We start from the raw sequence: 11,577 nt of genomic DNA on the forward strand, positions 1-11,577 counted from the left end.
ACACACAGTCTAAGAATAAAGGGGAGGCCATTTAAAACTGAGTTGAGAAGGAACTTTTTCACCCAGAGAGTTGTGAATTTGTGGAATTCTCTGCCACAGAGGGCAGTGGAGGCCAATTCACTGGAATGAATTTAAAAGAGAGTTAGATAGAGCTCTAGGGGCTAGTGGAATAAAGGGATATGGGGAGAAGGCAGGCACAGGTTACTGATTGTGGATGATCAGCCATGATCACAATGAATGGCGGTGCTGGCTCGAAGGGCTGAATGGCCTCCTCCTGCACCTATTTTCTTTGTTTCTATGTGATTGCAGGTTGGGTGCCATCTTAGTGATCCCAAGATAGTGTACATTTTAGTTAATAGCAGGGCTAAAATTGCATGTCTCAGAGTACACATATCTCTCACCTTAGATTAACGTGGGTATCTTGCAAGTCAGGTCCTTAGTGGATTGAAATATTGATCTTTAAAGTACATCAATGTAAGAGGTAAGTTCTACATAAAGGATGAGGATCTTGAGTGGTGACAATGAAAATAATTTGTTTAGTTTATTGTCACGTGTACCGAGGTACAGTGAAAATATTTTTTTGCGTGCTGACCAGTCAACGGAAAGACTGTACATGATTACAATCAAGCTGTTCACAGTGTACAGATACAGAATAAAGGGAATAGCGTTTCGTGCAAGATACAGTCTAGTAAAGTCCGACTGAAGATAGTTCAAGGGTCTCCAATGAGGTAGATGGGAGACACAAAATGCTGGAGTAACTCAGCGGGTCAGGCAGCATCTCGGGAGAACATGGATAGGTGACGTTTCACAGAGTGCTGGAGTAACTCAGTGGGTCAGGCAGCATCTCTGGAGAACATGGATAGGTGACGTTTCACAGAGTGCTGGAGTAACTCAGCGGGTCAGGCAGCATCTCTGTGGAGAACGTGGACAGGTGACGTTTCACAGAGTGCTGGAGTAACTCAGTGGGTCAGGCAGCATCTCTGGAGAACATGGATAGGTGACATTTCGGGTGAAGATCTTTCTTCAGACTTCTTCAGATGGTGGGTCAGAACCACTGTCCAGTTGGTGATGGAACGGATCAGTTTACATGCACACCTCCAGATTCCGGGACAGTTTCTCCCCGGCTGCCATCAGGCAACTGAGCCGTCCTACCAACCAACTGGAGAGCTGTCCCGATCTACCATCCGCCACATGGGAGACCCCTTAGACTATCTTCACCGGGCTCCATCTCGCACTGATGGGGATAAGGGGTCGGACACGTTAGAGGCAGGAAACATGTTCCCAATGTTGGGGGGAGTCCAGAACTAGGGGCCACAGTTCAAGAATAAGGGGTAGGCCATTTAGAACGGAGATGAGGAAAAACCTTTTCAGCCAGAGAGTTGTGAATCTGTGGAATTCTCTGCCTCAGAAGGCAGTGGAGGCCAATTCTCTGAATGCATTCAAGAGAGAGCTGGATAGAGCTCTTAAGGATAGCGGAGTCAGGGGGTATGGGGAGAAGGCAGGAAAGGGGTACTGATTGAGAATGATCAGCCATGATCACATTGAATGGCGGTGCTGGCTCGAAGGGCCGAATGGCCTCCTCCTGCACCTATTGTCTATTGTCTATTGGGATGGGACAAGTGAAGGTGATTCTCGAAAGTCTTAAATCACCATCCTGCAATTAACACCAGCACGCACTGCCTGATTATACAGGACTAGTATCATAGAGTGATACAGCGTGGAAACAGGCCCTTTGGCCCAACTTGCCCCATCGACACTAGTCCCACCGGCTTGCATTTGGCCCATATCCCTCTAAACCTGTCATATCCATGTGACTGTCTATTGTCTATTGAAACAAAACCCGTTCCGTCCTTCGTCAGTATTCCCCGCCGTCGTATCTGAAGGGATGTACTGGACGCTCGGGGTAGGAGTGCGAGGAGCAGCTCCCGTATCTGTAGTTGTCCAGGCCGTCGAGCCTGTCTGGCTTCGAGGGTCCTTCCTGCGGGTAGGCCAGAGACGGCCTGACCACGCCACTGTCCTCTTGGTACTTTGACTCGGGATAAACGCCGGGGGTCACGGCCTCTGCCAAGTGGCTGCAGTTGGGCAGGTTTTTGGCGTCGCCAACGTTGTCTCCAAACTTGCTCATGGGCTTGTAGGTTTGGTAGGAGACCTTGGTGGTGGTGGTGATGATGGTCTGCAAGGCCGGCGGAGTGGAGCCGGCACCGGCCAACCGGCAAGGGAAGTCGCCGCCGTAGTAATGGCCGCCGTCGGGCGTGAGGCGCCCGCACTCGCCCCGGTCGCCGTATCCCCCTTTCAGTATCTGCTTCCAGCCGGGATGCTTGTCAAAGTCGCGCCCGTGGACGTTGGCGGCGCCGGCCCCGTTGAGCTGGGGCGCGCCCAGCTGCCCGCACGTCTTCCCCGAGTCGCCCTCGGGCTGGGCGCACGCCGAGTCCTTGTAGAGAGACGGGTAGGCGGCGGAGCCCAGGTAGCCGGGCACGGCAAACTCGTAGCCGCACGACCCCCGGGGCACGTAGATCCTCGGGTGGCAAGTGACCTTCTGGAGGGGTGAGGCCGCTTCGCCGACGTTGCCGGCTGGGTCGTAGGCGGGCTTGTAGGCCTCGGCGTTTTGGAACGGCGAGAACTGGTGTGTTGTTGGGACGGGGAAGCTCGGTTCCCCGGCAATCAGGCCGTACCTGTCCGCGGCCTCCAGGCAAGGCAGGTGGTGGAGGCCGCTGAAGAGACCTCCACTGTCATGGTATCTGCTCGCCTGCAATGAATCAAATGACATCCAGATTAACCAAGGTGAACCAAGATGGGGGTTAACTTTTATTTATATGCTGTAACTGTGATTCTTTTTTTTGCACAATCCGCAGGCATTGCCACTTTCATTTCACTGCACATCGTGTATGTGTATGTGACAAATAAACTTGACTTGACTTGACTTGACTTGACTTGTACTTATTCACAAAATGCTGGAGTAACTCAGCAGGTCAGACAGCATCTCGGGAGAGAAGGAATGGATGACGTTTCGGGGTGAGACCCTTCTTCAGACTGATGTCAGGGGGGCGGGACAAAGGAAGGGTATAGGTGGAGTAACTCAGCAGGTCAGGCAGCATCTCCGGAGAGAAGGAATGGGTGACGTTTCAGGGTCGAGACCCTTCTTCAGACTGAAGGGTCTCGACCCGAAACGTCGCCCATTCCTTCTCTCCCGAGATGTTGCCTGACCTGCTGAATTACTCCAGCATTTTGTGAATAAATACCTTCGATTTGTACCAGCATCTGCAGTTATCGTCTTATACTTATTGACTTGACTTGGGTTGCTGCCTCACGGCGCCCGAGACCCGGGTTCCATCCTGACTATGGGTGCTGTCTGCATGGAGTTTGTACGATCGCCCCATTTTTGTAGACGGTAGTCAATAGACAGTTCACTGTCAGACAATAGACAGATCACTGTGATCATGGCCGTGTAAGAAAATAACTGCAGATGCTGGTACAAATCGAAGGTTTTTATTCACAACATGCTGGAGTAACTCAGCAGGTCAGGCAGCATCTCAGGAGAGAAGGAATGGGTGACGTTTCGGGTCGAGACCCTTCTTCAGACTTCATGGCTGATCATTCTCAATCAGTACCCCGTTCCTGCCTTCTCCCCATACCCCCCTGACTCCGCTATCCTTAAGAGCTCCATCTAGCTCTCTCTTGAAAGCATCCAGAGAATTGGCCTCCACTGCCTTCTGAGGCAGAGAATTCCACAGCTTCACAACTCTCTGGGTGAAATTTTATTTCCTCATCTCCGATCCAAATGGCCTACCCCTTATTCTTAAACTGTGGCCCCCTGGTCCTGGTTTTCTCCGGGCGCTCCGGCTTCCTCCCACACTCCAAAGATGTGGACGTTCGTAGCATCCATTGACTTGGTAAAATTGTAGAGTGTCTCTCATGTGTAGGGATAGTGTCAGAGTGTGCGGATCGCTGGTTGGCATGGACTGGGTGGGCCAAAGGGCCTTTTTCCCACTCTGTATCTAAAAAACTAAAACTAAATTAATAACAGTGCAATTAATTACCCTGTAAGACATCTACACAGATTGTGTTTCACATAGGTAGAGTCATACAGCGTGGAAACAGGCCCCTCATCTGAATGCCCACACCGACCAACTTGCTCCATCTGCACTGGTCCCACCTGCCTGTGTTTGGCCCATATCCCTCCAAACCTATCCTCTCCATGTGTCTGCTCAGTCTGAAGATGGGTCTCAACACGAAACGTCACCTATCTAACTCTCTTTTAAATTCATCCAGTGAATTGGCCTCCACTGATTGCTTCAATAGACAATAGACAATAAGTGCAGGAGGAGGCCATTCGGCCCTTCGAGCCAGCACCGCCATGCAATGTGATCATGCCTGATCATTTTCACTCAGCACCCCGCTCCTGCCTTCTCCCCATACCCCCTGACTCCGCTATCCTTAAGAGCTCTATCTAGCTCCCTCTTGAATGCATTCAGAGAATTGGCCTCCACTGCCTTCTGAGACAGAGAATTCCACTTCTGAGGCAGAGAATTGCACAATCCACTGATTGCTTCAGATTGTTAGCTTGCCCTCTTGTAAATATCAGCATCCATAAGTCATAGTGTCATACAGAGTCATTCAACTACCTCCTCTGGCAGCTCGTTCCATACACCCACCACCCTCTGTGTGAAAAGGTTACTCCTCAGATTCCTATTAAATCTTTTCCCCTTCACCTTGAACCTATGTCCTCTGGTCCTCAATTCCCCTACTCTGGGTAAAAGACTCTGTGCGTCTACCCGATCTATTCCTCTCATGATTTTGTGCACCTCTGTAAGATCTCCCCTCACCCTCCACATCCCTCCAAACCTTTCCTATCCATGTACCTGTCCAAATGTTTCCTAAATGTTGAGGCAGGTAGTATCATTTGCCAGCGTTTGGCCCATTTCTCTCTAAACTTTTCCTATCCATGTACCTGTACAAGTGACTTTTAAATGCTGTTATAGTCCCTGCCTCAACTACCTCCTCTTGCAAGCCCGTTCCATACACCCACCGCCCTTTGTGTAAATAAAGCAGCCCCTCAGGTTCCTGTTAAATTTCCCCCCCCTCACCTTAAACCTACGCCTTCCCCCAGAGAGTTGTGAATCTGTGGAATTCTCTGCCTCAGAAGGCAGTGGAGGCCAATTCTCTGGATGTTTCTAAGAGTGAGCTAGATAGAGCTCTTAAAGATAGTGGAGTCAGGGGGTACGGGGAGAAGGCAGGAACGGGGTACTGATTGAGAATGATCAGCCATGATCACATTGAATGGTGGTGCTGGCTCGAAGGGCCGAATGGCCGACTCCTGCACCTATTGTCTATTGTCTATTGTCTGTTGTCTATTGTCTATGCCCTCTGGTCAGTGATTCTCCTACTCTGGGCAAGATACACTGTGTGTCTACCCGATCTATTCAGGTACACCTCGATAAGATCATCCCTCATCCTCCTGCGATCCAAAGATCTTTTGCTATGTTAATCATTTTCAATGTCAATTCTTTTCTTTGTGAAATCTGTTGACATGTACACAGTTGAATGTTTGGTATAAAATATGATGAAATAAACTTTGTATATCTGTTAAGCGTATAATATCCGAGAGGTGGACTGCTTTTGATGCCTCAAAGAAAGGAAACGTCCAGCATTCATACATCGAAACGTATAAGATTATTAAGGGGTTGGACACGTTAGAGGCATGAAACATATTCCCAATGTTGGGGGAGTCCAGAACCAGGGGCCACAGTTTAAGAATAAGGGGTAGGCCATTTAGAATGGAGATGAGGAAAAACTTTTTCAGTCAGAGAGTTGTAAATCTGTGGAATTCTCTGCCTCAGAAGGCAGTGGAGGCCAATTCTCTGAATGCATTCAAGAGAGAGCTAGATAGAGCTCTTAAGGATAGCGGAGTCAGGGGGTATGAGGAGAAGGCAGGAACAGGGTACTGATTGAGAATTAACAGCCATGATCACATTGAATGGCGGTGCTGGCTCGAAGGGCCGAATGGCCTCCTCCTGCACCTATTGGCTATTGTCTATTGTCTAGGGTCTAGTCAATTGATTGGGATAAAAAGTTACCCCTCAGGCTCCTGTTAAGAAAAAAAACTGCAGATGCTGGTTTAAAATCGAAGGTGGACACAAAATGCTGGAGTAACTCAGCGGGTCAGGCAGCATCTCGGAAGAGAAGGAATGGGTGACGTTTCGGGTCGAGACTCTTCTTCAGACTGAAGAACGTCACCCATCCCTTCTCTCCTGAGATGCTGCCTGACCCGCTGAGTTACTCCAGAATTTTGTGACTTCCTCCTATTAGATCTTTTCCTTCTCACCTTAAACCAATGTCCTCTGACTCTTGATTCCCCAACACTGGGTAAAAAAACTTTGTTAATTGTCCCCTCGTGTGTAGAGAGTGAATGGGAAGGTGGGATAACATGGGACTAGAGTGAACGGGCGATCGATGGTCAGCGTTGGGCCAAAGGTAGGGTTGCCAACTTTCTCACTCCCAAATAAGGGACAAAAGGTGACGTCACCGCCCCGCGCCTCACGTGACCTCACCCAGCCAGCGGCCTCGTGCTCCTGCTCCATCAATGGCGGCCGCCCGGGCCGGGAGGCGGGTTGCTAGGCAACCTCCGTTAGGCGACGCCCGGGCCTCCAGGCCTACACTGTCCAGGCCTACACTGTCCGGGCCTACAGTGTCCGGGCCTACAGTGTCCGGGCCTACAGTGTCCGGGCCTACAGCGGACACCGGGCCTACAGTGTCCGAGCCTCTGGCGCCCCCTGGGCCTAATACAGGACAAGGGCCGTCCCCCAGGGGACAAACCAATTTAGCCCAATATACGGGATGTCCTGGCTAATACGGGGCAGTTGGCAACCCTAGCCAAAGGGCCTGTTTCGATGCTGCATCTTTCAATCAATCAGCAATAATCTAAGAATTCCACCTGGCGGACGCTGTAGGCCCGGACAGTGTAGGTCCGGAGGCCCGAGCGCTGCTTAATGGAGGTTGCCTAGCAACCTACCTCCCGGCCCGGGAGGCCGCCATTGGTGGAGCGGGAGCACGTGGCCGCTGGCTGGGTGAGGTCATGTGGGGCGCGGGGCGGTGACGTCACCTTTTGTCCCTTATTTGGGAGTGAGGAAATTGGCAACCCCTAGTGGTGCATCTCCTACCTCTGATTCCATTTGCCTCTTCTTGTGAGTGAAGTGCGGGGAGGACAGGCATCTTTTAACGGCACTTCTCCTCGTTTCTGTTTCGGATTTGCTCTCTGGCCTCGGATGGTCATGGACTCCTTTGGCCTGTGTATTTAACACATCATTTAATCTTTACAACTGCCCGACCCACAGGACATAGAAACATAGAAACATACACCGATGAGCCAAAACATTATAACCACTGACAGGCAAAGTGAATAACATTGATTATCTTGTTACAATGGCACCTGTCAAGGGGTGGGATATATTAGGCAGCAAGTGAACAGTCAGTTCTTGAAGTTGACGTGTTGGATGCAGGAGAAATGGGCAGGAGTAAAGACCTGAGCGACTTTGACAAGGGCCAAATTGTTATGGCCAGACGACTGGGTCAGAGCATCTCTGAAACGGCAAGGCTTGTGGGGTGCTCCCGGTCAGCAGTGGTGAGTACCGACCGACAGTGGTCCGAGGAGGGACAAACCACAAACCGGCGACAGACTGGGTGTTGGGCGCCCAAGGCTCATCGATGCGCGAGGGCAACGAAGGCTATCCCGTCTGGTCCGAACCGACAGAAGGTCGACTGTGGCACAAGTCACAGAAAATGTTAATGGTGGTCACGGGAGGAATGTGTCACAATACACAGTGCATCGCACCCTGCTGCGTATGGGGCTGCACACGGAGGACCAACAGCATATTAGGCAGGTGGGCATAATGTTTTGGGTCATCAGGCCATAATGTTTTGGCTGATCAGTGTATATCCCAGATAGAACAAAGAAAGTCTTATTAGCAGTAGCACAACAGGATTCGTAAACATAGTACATATTCTGAAGAATATATAATCTGATAACAAATACTTAGTGTCATAGAGTCACACCCCACGGAAATAGGCCATTCAGCCCAACGTGCCCGTTCTATCCAAGATGGCGGCACAGTGGCGTACACTAGTTCTATACCACATACTACCACTTTATCTCCACTGACTGGTTAGCACGTAACAAAAGCTTTTCACTGTACCTCGGTACACGTGACAATAAACTAAACTGAACACAAGGGACAATTTACAGAAGCCAATTTAAGCTACAAACCAGTACATCTTGAAGGAAACCGGAGATCATGGAGAAAACCCACGCAGGTCACGGGGAGAACGTACAGACTCCTTACAGTCAGCACGTGTAGTCAGGATCGAACCCAGGTCTCGGGTGTTGTAAGTAGGGTTGTCAACTGTCCCGTATTAGCCGGGACATCCTGTATATTGGGTTAAAGTGGTTTGTCCCACATGGGACTGCTCTTGTCCCGTATTAGGCCCGGGGGCCGCTGTAGCCCCCGACAGTGTAGGCCCGGACAGTGTAGGTCCGGACAGTGTAGGCCCGGAGAATGTAGGCCCGGACAGTGTAGGTGCGGACAGCGTAGGCCCAGACAGCGTAGGCCCGGACAGCGTAGGCCCGGACAGCGTAGGCCCAGACAGCGTAGGCCCGGACAGCGTAGGCCCGGACAGTGTAGGCCCGGACAGTGTAGGTCCGGACAGTGTAGGCCCAGACAGTGTAGGTGCGGACAGCGTAGGCCCGGACAGCGTAGGCCCGGACAGTGTAGGCCCGGACAGTGTAGGCCCGGACAGTGTAGGCCCGGACAGTGTAGGCCCGGACAGTGTAGGCCCGGACAGTGTAGGCCCGGACAGTGTAGGTGCGGACAGTGTAGGCCCGGAGTCCCGGGCGCCACCTAACGGAGGTTACGTAGCAACCCGCTTCTCGGCCCGGGCGGCCGCCATTGGTGGAGTGGGAGCACGTGGCCGCTGGCTGGGTGAGGTCACGTGGGGCGCGGGGCGGTGACGTTACCTTGTCCCTTATTTGGGAGTGAGATAGTTGGCAACCCTAGTTGTAAGCTGGCAACACCACTGCTACGCCACCGTGCCACCCTTACCTGAAAGAAAATTGCTTTGGTATCAAGTCGCCAGAAGTTAGTCACTGGATATCCACTGTGTCCTCGACAAGGAACCAACTCCAATCCCGAGTTGCAGTTCGGACAGATTTTCTCTGGAAAACAAAGCTACGTATATGTAACATCGTTCAGTTTATTATTATCACGTGTACCAAGGTAGGCAACAATGGTTCAGTGGTAGACAATAGACAATAGACAATAGGTGCAGGAGGAGGCCATTCGGCCCTTCGAGCCAGCACCGCCATTCAATGTGATCATGGCTGATCATTCTCAATCAGTACCCCGTTCCTGCCTTCTCCCCATACCCCCTGACTCCGCTATCGTTAAGAGCTCTATCTAGCTCTCTCTTGAATGCATTCAGAGAATTGGCCTCCACTGCCTTCTGAGGCAGAGAATTCCACAGATTCACAACTCTCTGACTGAAAAAGTTTTTCCTCATCTCCGTTCTAAATGGCCGACCCCTTATTCTTAAACTATGATCCCTAGTTCTGGACTCCCCCAACATTGGGAACATGTTTCCTGCCTCTAACGTGTCCAACCCCTTAATAATCTTATACGTTTCGATAAGATCCCCTCTCATCCTTCTAAATTCCAGTGTATACAAGCCTAGTCGCCCCATTCTTTGCCTCGTAGAGTCGCTGCCTCACAGCGCCAGAGACCCGGGTTCCATCCTTAGCACTGTTGCTGCCTGTACGGAGTTTGTACGTTCTCCCCGTGACCTGCGTGGGTTGTCTCCGGGTGTTCCAGTTTCCTCCCACACTCCTACACTCCAAAGACAGTACACGTTTATAGGTTAATTGGCTTCTGTAAATTGTCCCCAGTGTTCAGTTTCAGTTCAGTTTAGTTTATTGTCACGTGTACCGAGGTACAGTGAAAAGCTTTTGTTGCGTGCTAGCCAGTCAGCGGAAAGACAGCGATAGTGTGTAGGATGCAACTAGTGTAAGCCGCCCTTCTTGGATAGAACAGGCAAGTTGGGCCGAAGGGCCTATTTCTGTGTGGTGTGACTCTATGACACTTAAATATTTGCAATTGGTTCAGTTGCCTGATAAAGTCAGTTTTGTTTAGTTTAGAGATACTGCGCTGAAACAGGCCCTTCGGCCCATTGAGTCCGCACCGACCAGGGCACACTCACACAATGCTACGCACACTAGGGACAATTTACATTTATACCAAGCCAATTAGCCTACAAACCTGCACGTCTTTGGAGTGCGGGAGGAAACCGAAGATCTCCTTCATATGAAGAAAGACTGGATAGACTCGGCTTGTACTCGCTGGAATTTAGAAGATTGAGGGGGGATCTTATAGAAACTTACAAAATTCTTAAGGGGTTGGACAGGCTAGATGCAGGAAGATTGTTCCCGATGTTGGGGGAGTCCAGAACAAGGGGTCACAGATTAAGGATAAGGGGGAAGTCTTTTAGGACTGAGATGAGAAAGTTTTTTTTCACACAGAGAGTGGTGAGTCTGTGGAATTCTCTGCCACAGAAGGTAGTTGAGGCCAGTTCATTGGCTATATTTAAGAGGGAGTTAGATGTGGCCCTTGTGGCTAAAGGGATCAGGGGGTATGGAGAGAAGGCAGGTATGGGATACTGAGTTGGATGATCAGCCATGATCATATTGAATGGTGGTGCAGGCTCGAAGGGCCGAATGGCCTACTCCTGCACCTATTTTTCTATGTTTCTATCTCGGAGGAAACCCACGCAGGTCACGGGGAGAACGTACAAACTCCGTACAGACAGCGACCGTAGTCAGCATGGAACCCGGGTCTCTGGCGCTGTGAGGCAGCAACTTTACTGCCCAGTCATTGATGGTTGTTTAGTAATTTGGGTTTTCTGGTGCCCTTAACTATCACAGAAGTTATCCGGCAATTTTCAGTTAGCGTTCAGCTCGACTGTCAATATTATGCCGTCAACAACAAAGATTAGAACTGACTGAAAGAGATTTGTTTGTGGAGTGAGAACTATTAGTTTCACTGAGCCCAATTAACTGGCACAAGACAATAGACCTCTTCCACGTCATGAAGTAAAGAATGGGGATGGTGCAGTAAGGTGGTAGATACGAGGAAAGATTGGAAAGACCGGGCTTGTATTCACTGGAGTTTAGAAGGATGAGAAGGGATCTTATAGAGACGTATAAAATTATGAAAGGACTGGTCAAGCTAGATGCAGGAAAAATGTTCCCAATGTTGGAGGATTCCAGAACCAGGGGCCACACAGTCTAAGAATAAAGGGGAGGCCATTTAAAACTGAGGTGAGAAGGAACTTTTTCACCCAGAGAGTTGTGAATTTGTGGAATTCTCTGCCACAGAGGGCAATAGAGGCCAATTCACTGGATGGATTTAAGAGAGAGTTAGATAGAGCTCTAGGGGCTAGCGGAATCAGGGGATAAGGGGAGAAGGCAGGCACGGGTTACTGATTGTGGATGATCAGCCATGATCACAATGAATGGCGGTGTTGGCTCGAAGGGCC

At 50.4% G+C, this 11,577-nt stretch overlaps 1 protein-coding gene across 1 annotated transcript in view; it reads right to left on the minus strand.

Moving 5' to 3' along the window:
* Nucleotides 1-1,855: 1,855 nt before the first annotated feature.
* Nucleotides 1,856-11,577, minus strand: part of gcm2 (glial cells missing transcription factor 2) — a 14,860-nt gene continuing 5,138 nt past the window's right edge. The window contains exons 3-5 of the mRNA XM_078426750.1: nucleotides 9,093-9,205; nucleotides 7,158-7,283; nucleotides 1,856-2,746 (exon numbers count right to left, since the gene is read on the minus strand). Coding sequence (XP_078282876.1) covers nucleotides 1,856-2,746; nucleotides 7,158-7,283; nucleotides 9,093-9,205 — 1,130 coding nt within the window. The remainder of the gene's footprint in view (nucleotides 2,747-7,157; nucleotides 7,284-9,092; nucleotides 9,206-11,577) is intronic.

Source organism: Rhinoraja longicauda, chromosome 2, assembly GCF_053455715.1.
Source record: "Rhinoraja longicauda isolate Sanriku21f chromosome 2, sRhiLon1.1, whole genome shotgun sequence".
NCBI classification, from domain to species: Eukaryota; Metazoa; Chordata; class Chondrichthyes; order Rajiformes; family Arhynchobatidae; genus Rhinoraja; species Rhinoraja longicauda.